This window comes from Anabrus simplex, chromosome 2 (genome assembly GCF_040414725.1).
Source record: "Anabrus simplex isolate iqAnaSimp1 chromosome 2, ASM4041472v1, whole genome shotgun sequence".
NCBI lineage: Eukaryota > Metazoa > Arthropoda > Insecta > Orthoptera > Tettigoniidae > Anabrus > Anabrus simplex.
Window position 1 is genome coordinate 1,139,171,310 of NC_090266.1, and position 20,546 is coordinate 1,139,191,855.

Genomic DNA, 20,546 nt, shown 5'->3' on the forward strand with positions numbered 1-20,546 from the left:
GTCTTATGGCGACGATGGGATAGCAAAGGCCTAGGAGTTGGAAGGAAGCGGCCGTGGCCTTAATTAAGGTACAGCCCCAGCATTTGCCTGGTGTGAAAATGGGAAACCATGGAAAACCATTTTCAGGGCTGCCGATAGTGGGGTTCGAACCTACTATCTCCCGGATGCAAGCTCACAGCCGCGCGCCTCTACGCGCACGGCCAACTCGCCCGGTGGGAATGGAAAAGGAAAGGCCTCTTGGCTAAGGGGGTTTTAGTATTATGATGAGTTTTATTTTTTATTGTAACAACAATACAGAGATTCAATACAGAGCAAAGATACGGCCTAATGATTTATGAGAGTGGGCTAGGGAGGAGGTGTAAGGCGAAGGTGTTGTAGAATGAGGAGAAGTTGGCGAAGGAAGTAAGAAGAAGGCGGAGTAGATCGGGGGTAGGTTGAGGGGGGGGGGAATAGGGTGGCGGGAGTGGGACAGTAGTTGATCGAAGATGTGGACGAGGTGAAATAGGAGGAGGGTCAGGCCGGGGACGACTGCGGGGCGTGTTCGGACGATGCAGGAGTTGTGGGTGAGAATGCGAAGGTTCCACACGATGATGGCGACCATAGATGTGAATTCCGGAAGCGATGAGGCGCTGGACGGCGGCTGAAGTGGGTAGTTGAATCCGCACCAGGAAAGTAGGTCCGTCTAAGTTATAGATGCGGAAGGCGCACTGAACAGTGATGTCTGCCTGGCGGAGGTCGTGGGCGAAAACGGCGGACGCTACGCTGGGATCGAAACCTCTGATGACACAGCTGTAGACAGATGGTGGTGAGTGCGGAGGTAGCCGTACCACGTTCTCCGGAGAATCGACGGTATGTCCCTCGGCAGATGGCTGCGTAGAAGGAGGGTGAGGTGTTTGAGCAGTGGTGGGAGGGAGATGGAGAGAAGCTTGCAAGAGGAGAAAATGACGAGACATAGTCAGAGTAGTAAGAGAAGCAGTGGTATGAGCGACAATGGTGGTGGTGGTAGTAGTTATAGTAGTGGTGATGACAGATACGATACAAGGAGTAGTAAGGGAAGCTGGAGTAGATACGGTGGTGATAGTAGGAGGAGGGGAAGGGCAGGAAGACAATGGTAAGCGGGGTGATGGGGACTAGGGAGGCGTAATGTCAGCACTAGCAGCCAGTTCTTCATCAGCCTCTACTTCAGCAAGGATGTTAGGGGGTGTAGGCACCACTGGGTAGATGCGACGATTGATGAGAGCGCCGTTTTCTTGGACGGAGAGACAGGCAGTAGCAGACTGGTAATAGAGCAGGACCTCCGGTGCTGGTTTAGTGCCCTCAAAGAGACGTTTAACAAAATAGACACCGGTCGAGAGAAGGTTTTCATAAATTTCCTCTTCCGGGATGGCGGGGTCAATGTCATGGACTACGCAGGTATATAACATTGCTGGGGAAGGCCGTCAACCTACTTTACTTAGGGACAGCCGATATGCTTGTTGGCCCGGCGAGGTGCGATGTAAATTTGAGGCGTCACCCTAGCCGCACAAAAATACAGGAGATGTGGTAAGATAGCAGAGTCCACGTAAAATGAGACTTCAACGAAAAGCCCCTATTTATGAGTATAAAGTTTTAATTTTGTGCAGTTGGTACTGTCAACAAATGGGACACACACAAGGAATAAATGTGAACTAAGTGACACACTTCAGACATCCAGTCCAACAGAACATTTTTACAAGTGGTGAATTTCACATTGGGTGTTTTACGTGTCTTCTATTTTGCAGTTATATATTTTAATGTGTGTTTTGTGTCTTGTGATAATGTATACGGTAAGGGATTTTAATGATTGTACATTGTATGACTTGCCGATGTTTGGAATTATAAGGCTGAGGATGACCCCTGTTTGGCATGAAACCGGTCTCTTAAATAGTGAAATGATTAAAAACCTCATTGTCATTTTACTTGTAGTGTATTGAAAGGTGTATAACCTCATATCTATTCTCGTGATTACATTTCAATGCGGATAAAATATGATGTTCTTAACTTATGAGGCATATATTCAGTAGCAAGATAACTCTTTTATATTACACTTTGTTCGGCATCTTGCTGACCATTATGACTGGAGCACGAAGAACACAACCGATCAGGCTGATATATGAATAGTGCTTGGATTATGGGAGATGAATGATACGATCGCCAGCACAGAACCGGTCACGGCTCTGGGAAGTGAAATACAGTCGCTCGCATAAGTATTCGTCCATCTGTTCTTTTCATATATTGAACACCAAAAATGCATTACAAGGCTTAGGGTACGTTCAGAAACAAATACACAGTGAATATGCAATATATTCGTACAATAATACCGACAGAATATACCTCTTGCACGTAAATACTCTTTAATAAAAGATAATGAGTGTGGTTGAACTAGGAAATGGTAACGTAAAAGTATTCGTCCACCTTGTGCACTGGCTTGTAAACGAACACAGCATTGAGGAAATGAGACACATAGCCAAGCTCAGTCCATCAGTGATACGAACAGTGTCGGTGAGTCAACATCTAGTGCGTGCCTTGAGTATAATGGGTAAAATAAGGGAACGAACTGTTGTTGAACGCCAACGAATTATCCAACTCCACCAACTTGGTAGTTCCCAACGAGTAATTGCTGAGAAAACCGGAATACCACGAACTACAGTCACAACTATCATTCAGCGATATAAGATCAGTGCAACTGTACTCAACAGAGCAAGAACTGGGCGGCTAAGGAAGCTGACAGCACGCGAAGAGCGAAGCATTATACGCATCGTCCAGAAAAATCCCCGTGTGTCTGGACCTGTGCTTCGAACAGAAGTACAAACCTCCACTGGGAAGAACATCAGTACCGACACCGTACGACGTGTGTTCCACAGATCTCGTCTGCAGGGGCGTACAAGTCGGAAGAAACACTGGATAAGTGAGGTGAACCGTAAAATGAAGCTGGCGTTTGCCAAACAGTACCTTATGAAGCCACCAGCATTTTGGAAAGGCGTGTTGTTTACGGACGAGAGCAAATTCTGTTTATTTAATTGTTCTGGAAAGCGACGTGTATGGAGAAAGAAGAACGCCAAGCTCCAAACTCAAAATCTGCAACCAACCGTAAAATATGGAGGAGGTTCCATAACGGTATGCGGGTGTTTGTCGGCGGCTGGGGTAGGCAACTGCCATATAATACCTGAACGGATGGATAAGATGGTGTATTTGAATATATTTAAGCAACACTTAACACAAAATTAGATCTTGGTTGTGGGTACTTCTTCCAGCAAAATAATGACCCTAAGCACACTGCTCGGGTTGTTAGGGAATCGCTACTCTACAATACACCTCATGTCTTGCAGATACCACCCCAGTCCCCAGTTTTAAACCCCATAGAGCATTTATGGGCAGACGAATATTTTTGCGAGCGGCTGTGAGAGACGCGAGGGAGCGACTGCTACGTAATGAAAGTGTGTATGCCCGCCATTAGTGTGCACAGATGGTGTAAGAACGTAGCATATCGGGAATGCGGATTATTTCCGAGACATCGGGGCCCATGTTGAACGATATGCGGCACAGACGAAATTACGAGAAGGCTCTACCATACCACTCAATGAATTGCACATGATATGTACAAAATGCACACCAATAATACAATGAACTAGTTTCTGCGAGCACGGTTCGATGTCGTGTGCAGCATTAGGGGAACACATTTAACTGCTCTGCACCGAAATCTGTCACAGAACTTGTGTCTAGAACATTATGCATGGAGGGACGGATGATATGAATCCTTCGTTTCGACGAATCCTTCTGTTATCTATAACACAGTTATGGTGGAATTCGTGTCTAGTGGTATCACAATGATAGACTGGAGTTTTCATTAGGAACAGTCAGAGCAACATCTGACGTTGTGGCATGGAGTGTCATAGGACTCAAGTAGCCCTCGCATCCATTACCCGTTTGATTCCTTGGGCAATCACTGTTTAAGCTCTGAGGTATTGTACCTTGTTATTGTCCCTCATATTCAGAGTATTTCTGGAATAATTAACCCAAGGTAAGTGCTTGATCACATGCGATATCAACGTCCAACAAATCAGGGATATCCAGCAATTACCATGTACTACTCCATCGAGGCACCAGATTAGATTTCCAGCTGGGTCGAGGGATTTTAATCGTAAACGATTAATTCCTTTGGCTCGGAGACCCTGTATTTATGCTGCAGCTCACACGCCACACACAACGCTGTCCTCCACTACAGTAACATACATTTCCCATACATGGTAGACGCCGCCAACCTCCATCAGGGAGGGTCGACCTTGGAAGGCTGCATTCAACTGGAGTAAATGCACGAAATTAATCAGGAGTTTTCAATTCCTCCAAGGTTCGTTGGTTCAAAAACATGCCACTGTTGTACTCGTCTTGCCTATGAACTAAAAATGCATGCACACCACACATCAACAGCGACTATGACTGGTCGTCGTTCTCAGTGTGTCTAAACTACATTATCAGTTATCCTCTTCAGACCCAATGTCCACATGCGTATGTATTTTAATCTACGAATGTCGATGTAATTTCAATATCCCAACAATTTCACTTAGGGTGTTTTCTCAAAACTGTTTTATTTTCATAATGACTATTAATTTTCTGTAACAACAATTTTCTGCAACAACTGTACATTTCTCATTTGCAGTAAATGACAGTAAACACTTTTTTGAAATTATCACTTGTTACCATGGACTTTTCTTCAATCCAACTCGGCATCGACAATCTCCCGTGCAATTCCTGGCAGAGGCTACATCCTGTATATTAAGGATGTCGATGCTACATAACACAATATGATTACTGCTTTGTTTAGTCCTCCTTAGGTATTTCTTTGTACTAAAAGTTAAGAAAACTTAAATTCATTGTTTCTGTGATTTTAAGATCAAAGTTGCTAAACGACTGTTTTGTGAGTCTCTTTTCCTCATGTATAAGGTCAGATCCATAATCTGTTGATAAAAAAGACGAATAATACATTTTCTAATATTTCCGAATATAATTCTGGGTATGTTGATCATATCAGCAGTACTGGGTCTCCAGAAAGCGAAACAATTTTATTTATCCCCCGATGAGTGCTTCAGGTCTAAAGAGGATATACCCCAGACATATATCAGAAGTCACTCTTGTATGTACCACTGCGTGCAGCAACATTTATAGCCATCTAGGGTGATTCTACACATTTTGATTTTCGCACTTTCAGAGGCCGAACCAAGGTCGTATGGAAACAATTTTTCTTCTAATCAAAAATTTTCTGGATAATTATTATAGGTATCACAGCTTATCTATTTCTTGTTAATGTAGTTTTAATAGCAAAACGTGCAGTTAATAGAATACAGAAGTGTCTACCGCTATTCCAGATAACAACCAGGCTGGGACGAATACTGACAGCAAGAGATCATCACGCTCAAGAGGATGAGGCAATCCTTTATGGACACTTACAGTACCAGTCAAAAGTTTAAGACCACATAAAAAAAATCAAGAAGTTCCATCTAGAACCTAAAATTGTGCTACTAGACGTCTGTATTTTTTCCTGTGCTCGCGCATCTTATAGGATATACGTCGCCTGATTTCAGTGATTTACGCCAAGTATTGTAAAGTTATCCATTTTGAACTGTTGGAAGGTCACATCAGAAAGTCAACATTTTTGGAAATATGATGTACTATATACTCTAATTGGTTTCAAGTATCACTGCCAAGATTCTTTTGTAGACTTAGCAATAGGTCGGGGTCATTTTAGTATAAATATCAAAATTCCGAAAAAATGTGGCACCGATTTTCGTCGGTTTAGATTTTATTCAACCCAGCGCTAAAATGATCAATTTTACCTTGCTCTTGTCATAGGTCTCTGTGCGAGCTATCGGAATCAGAAATGTTCTTGAATGCCAACCGCAGAGAGTAAATAAAATTATCAGGTCAGATAAGTTTGACGCCGATAGCTCGTCCTGAGACTTTGACAAAGGAAAAGAAAAATCAACCATTTTGGCCCTTGTTAGAAATAATAAAATACGCAACAAAACCGGTGCTGCATATTTTCGGAATGTTTATATTTATACTAAAATGGCCCCCACGTATTGGTAAGACTACAAAAAATCTTGGTGGTGATACTTGCAACCAGTTAGAGTATACAGTACATAATATTACCAAAATTTTAGATGTTTTGGTGTGAACTTCCGAGAGTTAAAAAATTCATAATACACTAACTCAATGAAATCAGGCGACATATATTCCATTGGATGTGAGAGCTCAGGAAGAAAATTACAGAGATCTAGTGGCACAATTTTATGTTCTAGATGACGTTTCGTGATTTCTTAATGTGGTCCTAAACTTTTGACCGGTAATGTATAGACGCAATAAGTATTAAGGTGAGTCATTACTTAAATTTTGATCTACAATTTACCACGTATGAAAACCAAATTTAAAACACGAGCACATGTTAATACGATAGAGCCCCATACAAAATTTGGAGTTGATTAGTTAGTTGGTCGCAAAATTATTGACAAATCATTTTTATGTTGCATGGAAAATGCTTCTTGCGGCATATTTTTAATTTTTTGGGCTGTAATTTGGCAGAATTGTCAAAATTATCATATATTTAAGAAATCCTCCGGACATTGCAGTCAGGTATAAACTAATGGAGATAAGTTATATTTGCTCAATATTTTATTAGTCATTCAATAGGCAAAAATCTACTTTCGTGGTATTTCAACAGAACAAATATGAAGGTAATATTCAACCGATAATAAAATGCAGAATTACCTTCAGTTCCTGTACATGTTTAAACATTCTCTGAAAATTTCTGGTGAATCCGATAAGAACTCTGTTGCAAGGAGGATTTCATGCATGGCAAAGAGCTGAAATTTTTTGTTATTATTTGCTTTACGTCGCAGCGATACAGATAGGTGTTATGGCGACAATGGGATACGAAAGGCCTTTGAGTGGGAAGAAAGTGGCCGTGGCCTTAATTATGGTACAGCTCCAGCATTTGCCTGGTTTGAAAATGGGAAACCATCTTCAGGGCTGCCGACAGTGGGGTTCGAACCACTATCTCCCGGATGCAAGCTCACAGATGCGCGACACTAACCGCACTGCCGAGTCGCCCGGTTGGAAAAGTTTTAAGGCAGAAGAAATCAATTGAAAGTTTTATGAAGCATACTTGCTTTGAAACTTTCCTGGACTGTAAATTACTCCCTCAGATATGTTCTTCTCTTACGCACAGCGTAGGCCTACTACAAGGTAAATATATTCCAGCGGTATTATTGAAGTGGCAGTCCGAAAGTACCTTGAAGCTAATATTGTCCTGCAGCGTGAGAGAAAGGGGCGCGGGCTTGCTCTATGTACGCTGAATAGCTACCAATTAAATCCGGTATTTAGTGATTCAAAAATAGCGTTAGGGAAAAACTTAGGACGGAATTAGGATAAAAACAAAGAATTGTTTTTTAAAGCTAAAAATGAAAATTGAATTTTTTGGTCAAATATCACAACCTTTCTGTCATGACTCTCTTAAGCCACATGCACATAAAACCAAACGGTGCATTCCACTGCAATTTTATGAGATAAGGTAATGCAACAAGTATGACAAAGTAGAATAATCTTACATTACTTCTCTGTATGAAGGGAAGAATATCAATAAATAATGTTATTTGCTTTACGTCCCACTAACTACTTTTGCGGTTTATGGAGCGCCCGAGGTGCCGGACTTTAGTCCCGCATGAGTTCTTTTAAATGCCAGTAAATCTACAGACACAAGGCTGGCATATTTGAGCACCTTCAAGTACCACCGGACTGAGCCAGGATCGAACCTGACAATTTGGGGTCAGAAGGCCAGCGCCACAACCGTCTGAGCCACTCAGCCCTGCAGGGAATAATATCCGTGAGAATACAGTTTTAAACCTATTCTGTTGAAATGAATATATAAAACCTCGTTCAAGAAAACATGAGAGTATCAGTGCATTCAAGTTATTGACTTTACTTACCCACATGATCATGATGAGGAAGACTAGGTTTATAGCCAGGACAGCAAATGTTGGAGCCTCGAAGATCCAGTCGTAGTGGTCTGGTACCATCCAAGGGCAGTGCTTGATTAAGTTATCCGGTGACTGCACCTATGGAGAAAACGATTGTTTAGCGATGTCCATTGCATAACACTGGACATATATCACAATATGAACTGATTATTGATCATAAGAAAATAACACTGAGGTAGTTTGAAGGTACGAATAAGTCAAAGAAAGAAGAGTCCGTGATCACTGCTTCGGCCATATTAAGATTACATCATGTGCATAATATATGCTAAACGTGCAAATTATAAACTCTTGTTCAATTCAGTCAGTTAGATTGCGATCAGTGGTGTATGCTGGGATAAAGACTTGGGATACTTCTAGACTTATTTATTTATTTATTTATTTATTTATTTATTTATTTATTTATTTATTTATTTATTTATTTATTTATTTATTTATTTATGTACAAGGCGGGGCTCCGGCTATGGAGCCTGCTATTATGCCGAACCATATAATTGTACACCTGCATAAACATAATGTATTGAACATTATAACTACTTAAAATTAGAAATAAGTTTAATATAATTGAAAATTAACGTGAAATGTAATTTAAATGAAGACTTAGGTTACCCCTTTTCGATTGCTGGTTTAGTGAACGTCAAGCTTTAAGCGTTTTGAGCCACCGGAGTAGCCTGCTGTGTTGTCAAGGCTGTTTCACACGCTATTGCCGTGACCTCTGCCACTGTCAATACTCAACATCCAGATCAGAGGAAATGGCAGTCTAGGCTTTAGCAAATTAAAGCCCGGAATTATTGCTAAGGGGATACAATGCTCGCCTTTGGTTCGATCACCGCGGTTCAACCTGGGATCAAACTTCTCGTACGCTTAATTCCCCTAACTTGGGAACTGGGTGTTTATGACGCCTTCGCCATTCTTTTCATCCTCATTACGTCATCACCAAGCCTTTCCAGAGGCTATGCATTTCTATTATTATTATTATTATTATTATTAAAATAAAATGTAGAATTTTACAGCATTACCAGCGGCTGTAACCGTCGTTCACTGGTTTATTAGCTTCCTCGGTAGATCGGTGATGGTGTCCAACCAATGGTCACGGATTCTAAAAACAATAATAATACTGAAATACAGACATAATTTTCTCAGTTATAAACAATCAGTAAGAAGGCTTTGTAGGCTAAATGCAACGGCAAACACTTCGACTTGACACCGTAGTACTTGGGTCAACCGTGTCCGTTCGGAGGCTTCCGGAGAACTTCGAGTCTGAGCTCTCTCGTGTCGAACTGGCGGAGCGAAGCTTTGCATACCTATCCCCTCGGTCCTCGCTCCTATTGGATATTCAGCAGCAAGCCGCTCGAGGTGAGTTGAGGGGAAAGGAAAGCAGAGCCTGGGCTGCAATATCAGTCTCCGATGCCTTGCACTCAGAAATAAGAGCGGCCTGTTTTCTCTCATTGCTTTCTAGTTTTGTAAATGGAACAATGTGTCAGAAGCTTTCATTATAATGTGCTTTAGATTCGCATCGTTCTCATTTGAGGTTTGGGCTTCACCGTAAAACTTGGAAGCCCTCAGTATACGCCACTGATTGCGATTAAGGTTGAAATGATTGGATAACTGTAGAAATATATTCCTGATCAGCGGCCGATGGGGCGGAACGTTCTCGACGGTTTAAACCGCACCCTACTGGTCTTGGAACTAACGATAAGCAGAGCTAACGTCTGAATGCAACTGTTGATGCTGATGAGATAGGATTCAGAATATTGTATATCAGAACTTGACACAGCCCTGCTTGACCTACGCAGAAGTAAGAGACTTGGTATTCTCAGAATTATGGTACTGCTACCTTGAAGCAAGCAGGCAAGGAGGGATAATGATAGAATGTACCATTCTGCATAAACGATGTTGTTATCTCTATACCAAAGAAAGTAAGTGCTAGTAACTGTAAATACTGCCACACCATTAGTTTACTATCTCATGTGTGTGAAGTTCTAACTCGTTAGGTAGGGGGGGGGGGGCGAATCCAATCCCCACACCTAAGATCGTCCCCCTTAGAGATTTCCAGTTTGCACGTCTGGTACCTAATGTTTAACCGCACACGCACGCGTAGCCTCATCCCGTTGTCGTGTTGTGAGAGGAGGTTGTGTGCACCACGTTTAGTTCCCGTGTACAAATAAGATTTATTTTTCATGCTGAGCTGAGTTGAGTTAGTGTAGCATTCAAATTAAGAGCCTGTTATTCCTAGAATAAGCACTGATACGTGTATGCAGTATTGGACTACATTTCAGTCGTGTAGTGTAGTTCCTGGCGTGTAATAAATCAGGATTTTTCATCCGAGAGGTAGTGGGTTCGAACCCCACTGTCGGCAGCCCTGAAGACGGTTTTCTGTGGTTTCCCATTTTCACACCAGGCAATTGCTGGGGCTGTACCTTAAGGCCACGGCCGCTTCCTTCCCATTCCCAAGCCTTTCCTATCCCATCGTCGCCATAAGACCTATCTGTGTCAGTGCGACGAAGAACAGATTCTAAAAACAGGGAATGTTCTTAATTTCGTACCCCTTTATTTTATTTGTTATTTATGAAGTTTATTACTATTTTTAGATGGGAAAACGCAAGCACTGGGCTACGAAGGCTATACAAATGCTAGTAAGGCAGTGAGAGTACAGAATAATGCGTTAAAAACGTGCAAGTAAAGCGTTTTAACATCCCACGAGCAACGCTGAAAGACTATGTTAAAAAGAGTATCAAGAAAACATTTTTCATAAATGGCCTTCAAGTAATTGATTGTAGGGAAAGTTTTTGGTAAGGTTAGAAAGGAAAATTGTACTAAAATCAATTGCATTTTCATAAATTTCGTAGGGGACGAAATTACGTACACATTTTTGGTAGTTCAGATTTTGTAGTGTTTATGTCAAATATTGACTACGTTACGTTATAACAGTTTAATTGTAACTTGCCCGTAAGAGGAAAATGTATTCTTACCATATATACCAATTTTAGCCTTGTCCAAAATATTCCTGAATTTCTACAAGTCCAAATTTGCTAAAGGGACGAAATATGCGGCCCCTACATTATTATTTAAAGAATAATATAAAGGCAAGTTGAATCCGAAAATGAAGGGTGTCAGTTTGTATGTAATGAATTCTGACTCCATGTCTGGTTGTTTAATAATAATAATAATAATAATAATAATAATAATAATAATAATAATAATAATAATAATAATGCTATTTGTTTTACGTCCCACTAACTACTCTTTTACGGTTTTCGGAGACGCCGAGGTGCCGGAATTTAGTCCCGCAGGAGTTCTTTTACGTGCCAGTAAATCTACCGACACGAGGCTGACGTATTTGAGCACCTTCAAATACCATCGGACTGAGCCAGGATCGAACCTGCCAAGTTGGGGTCAGAAGGCCAGCGCCTTAACCGTCTGAGCCACTCAACCCGGCGGTTGTTTAAGACAGTAAAATAAAATGAGCTTACAGACATGGCATTTAAATATCTGTAAAGAACATTTGACTATGCTGACTGATGCAAGCCCTTTGAAGTACAACATATTATCCGCTTCCTCACTTCCTTCATCTGCGAATGTTTATCCGCGGATATTGCAACTACAGCTGAACTTTTGTATAAAGACAACGGTTTCATCGACAACTCATCTATAACGTCATGTTTTCTGTGTTACTGATACATTCCTCGTAAGAAATGAGTTTTCAGCCTTGCTTTATTCGATAAACGTATATGCGTCTACTTCGCATATCACGTCATTTTCAACCTCAGTTTGGAATAAGATTTTCTGAGAACCAAAATATTTTAAGAAACATTTTGTTGAAATCTGGCAACCTGGAAAATGCATTCCTGTCCCTTTCTGTCACAGATCTCGGGAATGCAGGCAGATTCACCACTACATTGTACCCACCTGAATTCTTGCGGTATTAACGGCACCTGCGTGCGGTCAGTTTTGACTTGAAATTTCGTCTATGTGCACACATTTTAAAGAAGTATGACTTCTAAAAGAAAAGTTTTAATATTGGAAGAAAAAGTTAAAATGATTCACTAAATAGAGAATGGAATTTAAAAAGCTGGCGTGTGTCGTGAGTTTGGCCTTGTTAACTCCACAGTCCAAACGTTTTGGAAGAGCAAGGATAAAATTGTTCCTGCATATGAACAGAACGGTGCGAAAATTAAGCGGCTACGAAAACCTGAACGAAGCGATGTGGATGAAGCGTAATTAATTTTATGTTACGGTATTTTTCATTTTCCTCCTCACTTCCCTGATAACACGAATCTCGGTTACTGCGACATTCGTTTATAACGACACAATTTTTCAGGTCCCTTGGATGTCGTTACAACCGAAATCTACTGTATAGTACACAGAAGGTACTGAAACGAATAGATCTGCTAACATAATACCATAGACCTGATACCTGGCACCAGAATCCCTACAGTCACAGATTTTTTAGGGATTTCCTCTTGCGATAACTACCGATGTATTGAGCGGTTTCTCTTTTAAATAATTGCGGGCAGGAGCAGGTTAGGCTGGGGTCATATTTACGGCTTTATGATCTCAAGGCTCTTTATACATCACCATTCCACAATATCAGTGTCAAGGGTCGCCTAACCTTTCTTTCTTTCTTTCTTTCTTAATCTCCAGGGTTGATTTTGCCCTCGGACTCAGTGAGGGATACCACCTCTACCACCTCAAGGGCAGTGCACTGGAGCGTGTGACTTTGGGTTGGGGATACAACTGTGGAGGAGGACCAGTACTTCGCCGAGTTGACTTCACCTGCAATGCTGAACAGGGGATTTGGTGGGTGGGGGCAGATAGGAACGGATAGGCAAGGAAGAGGGAAGGAAGCGGCCGTGGCATTAAGTTCGGTACCATCCCAGCATTTGCCTGGAGTAGAAGTGAGAAACCACGGAAAACCACTTCGAGGATGACTGAGGAGGGAATCGAACCCCCTCTACTCAGTTGACCTCCCGAGGGTGAGTGGACCCCGTTCCAGTCCACGTACCGCTTTTCAAATTTCGTGGCAAAGCCGGGGATCGAACTCGGGCCTCCTGGGGTGGCAGCTAGTCACACTAACCACTACACCACAGAGGTCGCCTATCCACGAGCAAAAATAAGAGTGTACCTGAGTGAAAAACAACAAATTTCAGTATTTAGAAATTATCCACATTGCCATAAACTTTGCACCCGCCAAGACACTAAATTCGTGGATATGCGCGGATAAATCCGCAGGGTTGGAACGGGTTTTAATAAGCCTTGTGAGATCAAATTAGCAGATGTCTAATACCAGAGGCAGCGGACTGGCTGAGAATGTCGTCACGCTGACCACTACAATATCTGCAGGTCACGCGGCTGGGCTGCAGTCGTTTTGGCTGGCAAAGGTCCCAATACTGTTTATTATTTTGATTGAGCAGCCAGTAAAGGAACGGAATGTTTGTTGCAGGAATTACAGTTCAAGGAGAGGAAATAACTCAATATGAAGTATGTATCGATGACACTATCATTTTGGCTGAGTCTACCGAGCACATGCATATGTTGCTAAATGTTGAGGACACAGAGAGGGAGTAAAAGTTTAAAATAAATAAAATGTAATATGAAAGTAATGAAATGCAGTTAAATTATTTTTCTTTATTGTAAGAAAAAAAAAAAGGTTTCAATATTTAATGAAGTGTAACTCATCTATACTAATATAGGCCTATAAAGGGGTAAAGTTTTTTGTATGTAATGACTAATCTCAGGAACTACTGGATCGATTTTAAAAATTCTTTCACTGATAGAAAGATACATTATCCCTGAGTGTTACAGGCTATATTTTAGTTTCAAAACAATTCGAGGGGGAGCTATAAAAATACTAAGCTAATATAGTCGAAATATCGAATTTGTCGTACAAGGACGAGATAAAGCTCGTTTTAAGCCTCTTGACGCAAAGAACAAAACTAGGTAAGCCCTATGAGTCCAAAAACCATGTTTTAAGGCCCTAAAACCAACCGTTATTGAGATATTGGCATCACACTGCCACTGCTCTAGGAATCGGATAAAGAAATGAACTGCCGTAACCATGGCAACATCAGCTTCAGTATGCTTACAGCAGCGAGATTATCTACAGTATATAACAGAAACCTAACATGTTACAGACATAAAATTTGGTATTTGGAATCTCCTTTAAAATAAAAGAACACAATTTTTTTTTTTGGTTTCCAGAAACTCCACTTAAGCAGTGAGAGTTGAAAAGAAGTGAGGAAGGAGTTGAATTATTTAAATGAGGATACATATATCTCAGAAACGGAAAATATTACAGACGTTAAAATTGGTAGGCCGTACTTGGAATCTCTTTTAAAAATAAATGAACGCACTTCTTTTCTGGAAAATCGACTTAAGAGGGTTAACTTTTTTAAAAAAGCGGGTGATATTTTAAAATGAGTATCTTCTTCTCTTCTACCGGTTTTCCCACACCTGTGCGGTTGCGCGTGCGAACTGCGTCGCACATGTGGATTTGACGTTTTTACGACTGGATGCTCTTCCTGACGCCAACTCTATGTGTAGGGATGTAATTACTATTGCGTATTCATGTTGTGGTTGGCAATGAGTGAATATGAAGAGGAGAGTGTTGGGACAAACACAAACAACCTGTCCTCGAGCCAGAAGAATTAATCACACGCGATTAAAATATCCGACCCAGCCCGGAATCGAAACCGAAACTCTGTGAACCGAAGGCCTCAACGATGAATTCTCAGCCAAGAAGTGGGGCAGTTTCTAAAATTAGTATATCTACAGTATATCTCATAAACTTAACATGTTCCAGGCGTGAAAATGTGTATTTGTAATCTCCTTTAGAAATAAAGAAACCCCTTCTTTTACTGTTTCTCACATGTAGAGTTCCATGTCGCATCTTCCAGATTTCGCTCTGCCAGTAGCTTGGTCATATTAGCCCCAAGAGCCTATGCCACAGACGTGGTTTACAAAGAGGTTCTGGCATGAATGAAATGCAACTTTTCGGCGAGTTTTTATACTTTAGGGATTTTCAGATAATATCTTAGTGCAGTACCGAGGAACAATTAATTTTTATCAACTTTCGAAATCCTTGCCAGCGAAGCCGTGGGTAACAGCTAGTAATAAATAAAAATGAAATTCATTTTGCAATTAATATTTTTCGAAATAATAACACTGTTAGCAATCGTACTCATATACCTATCTCACGTTAATATTTCTCTTATAATCTGTATACATTTCTTGTATGCATATACACAGTCGTTTGAGTACTTGGAACTTGCGCTGAGGAAGTTATCTGGAACTAATATAAGATACTATCGCAGCATTTATTCCGGTGACATGTATTCTTTTAGAAAGGATCCAATATATTACCATTATTCCGATAAACTCACCTAAGTTGGAAACCGATTCCTATCATAATATGCTGCATGTCCTATTATGTAAGTAACATAGGAGTGGATTAACACTTTTGTGGTTTTACTTCAATATTTTATGGTATTTATAGGATAGTATCCGGCCATAATGATTACTAACAGGTTTTCACCCGAAAAATGTTTCATTTCTTAGCTAAAAAGCGTTCAAATGAAATGGCGTATGGCTTTTAGTACCGGGAGTGTCCGAGGACAAGTTCGGCTCGCCAGATGCAGGTTTCTTCGATTTGACTCCCGTAGGCGACCTGCGCGTCGTGATGAGGATGAATGATGATGACGACACATACACGCAGCCCCCATTTCAGCGAAATTAACCAATTAAGGTTAAAATTCCCGACCCTGCCGGGAATCGAACCCAGGACCCCTGTGACCAAAGGCCAGCACGCTAACCATTTAGCCATGGAGCCGGACGCTAAAAAGCGTTAGAAAAACACAACAAGGCATAACCTCTCCCAATGGCAGCGTGGCACATCAATCTTGTGGATTGCGTTCCTCACTTAATGAACAAAGTTTCAAGAGCTTAAGTGACGTGGATTAAATAATAATGAAGCGAATTACGATCTCCGCCGCCGCTAACGTTTCACTTTCCGTTTCAAGTGACACTGGGAACAAAAGAGCAGAAATGGAACAATGCTCCATAGAATAGTCATGTAATCCTTCAGTAAAGTTTACGATAACTGCAGTCGCTGATTCTCGTTAGATTTTAAGTACTGTGAAGAGAAGACGAGATTGCTGAATAACTCAGTAACCATTCTTAAAATGTATTACATATTCAATCGCGATTCTCGTCACGATGGCAGTATCAGCCCTCGGCGCTTTTCCTACTTCCCAGACAAGGTTAGCCTCATAAATGTTTGGATGATAGAAAATAAGAAAATGTTGCGTAGTTTTGTTTCTAAACATCCCAGAATTTATTTCTACATCGCGCTATATTCGGTATTAAAATCGGGTCAAAAATTGTTGTTCTATTCTCAGCACCATTTATTATTTTATTTCAATGGTATGAAACGAAATGAAATGGCGTATGGCTTTTAGTGCCGGGAGTGCCCAAGGACAAGTTCGGCTCGCCAGATGCAGGTCTTTTGATTTGACTCCCGTAGGCGACCCGCGCGTCGTGATGAGGATGACATGATGATGGAGACGACACATACACCCAGCCTGAGTGCCAGCGGAATTAACCAATTATGGTTAAATTTCCCGACCCTGCCGGGAATCGAAACCGGGACTCCTGTGGCCAAAGGCCAGCACGCTAACCATTTAGCCATGGAGCCGGACATTTCAATGGTATTTTTCTCCTATATATTACCAGGAGAAAAGAAAAACAGTATAAATAGTGCTACAATAACAATAAGAATACAAACAGACATGAAAGGTAGATCTAGTTATTGGACCCTTGGATTCATATCCTGCAGGCCTTGGGTGCGATCAGAAAATAGCTGCAGGAAGGATATTCGGACTTAAAACCCTCGACCTGGACCAAAATATCATATAAAAACCGAAAGATGGCGAAAGAAAATGATTATACAAATGGAGGAAATGAATGAAAAGAATCACTTTCAAAGCAGGAGGAAATGTACTCTTAAATAAACAAAGGTAAAGGTAAGGGTTATTCTGCCCGAAGGCAGGTGCGATCCTCCGCAGAGGTGTTCCTGAGCCGGAGTTTACGTGCGGTAGGGTGGCCAGTTCCTTTCCGCTCCTCCATTCCCTTACCCCCCACCAACAGCGCGTGGCAAACCATCCAACTCCTGACCACGCCCAATGTTGCTCAACTTCGCAGATCTCACGGGATCCGGTGTTTCAACACGGCTACGACCGTTGGCAAATAAACAAACGTTCTGTGCAAAAAAATATAGACAGTCTCTTAAGTTTAGGCGCTTATTCTTGTACCCACGTATGGTTTCTGAAGTTATGAGCACAATGTCCTTTCAAGTGCCTTTATAGAGCAGGTGATACGAGAATGGTGTGACGATATGGTGAATTAAAGATCGTATCTTCATTCCTCGGGCACTTTGCTATTAGCCAGAGTGCCCGATACAATATAACGCCTCCGTCCATTAACAGATTTCACGCGATCCAGTTCATTTTAATGTTGAAAAAAATCTTAGCAGGAAAACTAGGGGTCTCCATACCACGAAAAACGTAAAATTAAGCAATTTCTTCAATTGTGCCGAACGCTGAAGGACCCGTAAAGGTTTCAAATTGTGAGCCTTGGATAGCTCTATAAAACAAAAAAGAAAACAAATTTCGAAAATCACTTTCGGCCTAAATGCAATTACAGAAAAACAGCCTAAAATCGCGTGTTTATTTACTCATTTTCTTTTTTATCCAAATCCTATCCCAAATAACTAATTTACATAATTCTTTATATACTATGTACCTTGTATCAATACCCTCAGGCATGTTTTTAAATGTCCACACCGAATGCAGTGAAACTCACATTAGCGCCCGTAGTGCTAGAAAAAGCTAACTGCTAATTTAATCGACCGGATAACGATGATTAAGGAAAGGATTGTACTTTTTAGGAATAAATAAACAATATCTTCTCATACTTCATTATATTTTATTTTCTTAAAATTCGTTGCTCATATTCCTATGATGTTTTCAACATTGAGTTGCTTGCTTGAAGATCTAAAACTGTGGATTTTTTTGTGTAAGCTCAATAAATAAACATACTTTAAAATGTTATGGTGTTATTTCAGGTAAGTACGTGGAAGTAAGATTACAAAGGAAGTAGATGTGACCTTTACATTATATATCATATCGTCATTAGCCTGAAGTTAAAATAGAAACCACTCTAAAATGCTTTATTTTTCTCTCTTTTGTATAATGGACTGTGGGAATCTCTCTGTCTAGTTTTCTTCGTCAGATGGCATCTCATAAGAAGGTGGGGAATACCTAGCAGTGGCAGTAAAGGCGGGTTCAATTCTCTGTCACGAAGTTGAAAGAAATTTGTAACGAGGCTCTCATTTCTGGAGTAGCACAAAGGATATGTACATATTGGTAGAATTATTATGTTGCATTTATTTTGAAATTATTACACATTCGTTTCCTCTAAAATATGTAATAGCACAGCCCGGATTTCCATGCAAATGCATGTTTTTAAATAAGCTGGTTACACTGCTCAAACTTAGCAAATATTCGTTTTATGGCTTAACGATTCCAAATAACCGTTCTTTTTTTCCTGCATGTTTGCATGTTTTGGCCTTTGTAGGAGAAAATTCATGCATAATGCATATTTTTAAGATTTTGGATTTACTATATTTATATTGCATAATATGACTTTTCTTGTGACTTTGGCGAATATATAATGTTAACTTGCCTTTTATGAATGTTGGTGTGCAGATTTTGGGTCTCTCTTACAACGATATACAGTATGTCTATTTCTGAGTAAAGGAGAGAATGTATTCCCGGCATCGTATGTGACAACAAAATTTATTACATAAAGGTAGAGGACCTATAATCCAATTATCCAAACACTTTCTTATCTGTTGCTTCAGTAAGCACTGACGTAAGGCGAAGACATTGTTATAAATCAAACCGTAAATTATGCATTGCTCATTAAAGCTCATTTGTTTCGTCTATGATAGACGAACAAAATGAAACTTGTATCACACTTCTGTGACGCCGCGTTACTGCAAACCTTTATTTTGCACCGAACAGGCAATCATTACCAGTTATTGAGGACATTCAAATGTGTGTGCCATCATCGCACGGAGAAGTAGCTGCGGCAGTAGATATAAGTTGAACTAAGTGATCCGTTCAAATCCTGGTTTTGAATTCGTCAAGCTTATATATGATGTATTGTGGTGAAAATGCAAAAGATTTACAATTCGACCTCACATTGTCCCAAATGTCTTCATTTAAGTATGCACCTGACACTGATTGTGAATGTCGTCACCATAAGACCTAGGCCTATCTGTGTCGGAGCGACGTAAAGCAAATAGCAAAAAAGAAATTCTACTACTATTAATGATAATAATTTTAATAATAATAATAACAATAACAATAATACCTGGTTAAATAAAAGCAAAATTGGTGGAATATTTTCCTGATAACTCAAAACCACGGCCCAAGAGCCCCTAACCGAGTTCGATAGCCGCAGGCGCTTAAATGCGGGTAGAATCCAGTATTCGGGAGATAGTGGGTTCGAATCCTGTTGTCGGGAGCTGTGAATATGGTTTTCCATCGTTTCCAATTTTCACACTGCAAATGCTGAGACTGTACCTTCATTTTTTGCTAGTTGTTTTACGTCGCACCGACACATATCGGTCTTACGGCGACGATGGGACAAGAAAGGGCTAGGAGTGGGAAGGAAGGGGCCGTGGCCTTAATTAAGGTACAGCCCCAGCATTTGCCTGGTGTGAAAATGGGAAACCACGGGAAACCATTTTCAGGGCTGCCGACAGTGGGGTTCGAACCTACTATCTCCCGAATACTGGATACTGGCCGCACTTAAGCGACTGCAGCTATCGAGCTCGGTGTACCTTCATTAAGGCCATGACTGTTTCCTTCAAACTCCTAGCCCTTTATTTTCTCACCGTCGCCATAAGACCTATCTATGTCACTACGACGTAAAGCAAAATGAAAAAAGAGCCCCTAAGAGTCTCAGACAACCGTTGAGCAGCCGGAAGACCTGCAGGTGTCGTGCGTTCGGCACGGCGAATCGTCTCGGCCGTGATTCTCGGCTTTCCAAGCCGGGGCCGCTATCTCACTTTTAGGTAGCTCCTCAATTGTAATCACCTAGGCTAAGTGTACCTCGAACCAGACCTCAGATCCAAGTAAAAATTCCTGTCATTGTCATTGTCGGGGCCTCTTAGTAAGAAGCGGGCACGCTACCACTACACAACAGGGCCGGCATTTTCCTGATAAACGGTTACAAGATGTGCTGGTACATTTGTTCACTTCTGAATATTCCTAAACTGTAACTCTTCAGTGATAGTAATGGGAGGAATATAAGGTAATAAGGAAAATAATTGGTTGTTCCTTATAACGTAGTCGTCTCTAACGATGACGATTGTAACGTGTAAATGAATTTGACAAACATCCAGCAGAAAGGGAATAAAATGTACTTTTAACCATC

At 40.9% G+C, this 20,546-nt stretch overlaps 1 protein-coding gene across 1 annotated transcript in view; it reads right to left on the reverse strand.

Moving 5' to 3' along the window:
• The window catches only part of LOC136863809 (diuretic hormone receptor-like), a 368,577-nt gene that overhangs the window by 158,965 nt on the left and 189,066 nt on the right, over window positions 1-20,546 (reverse strand). Inside the window, exon 7 of the mRNA XM_067140148.2 lies at window positions 7,998-8,126. Coding sequence (XP_066996249.1) covers window positions 7,998-8,126 — 129 coding nt within the window. The remainder of the gene's footprint in view (window positions 1-7,997; window positions 8,127-20,546) is intronic.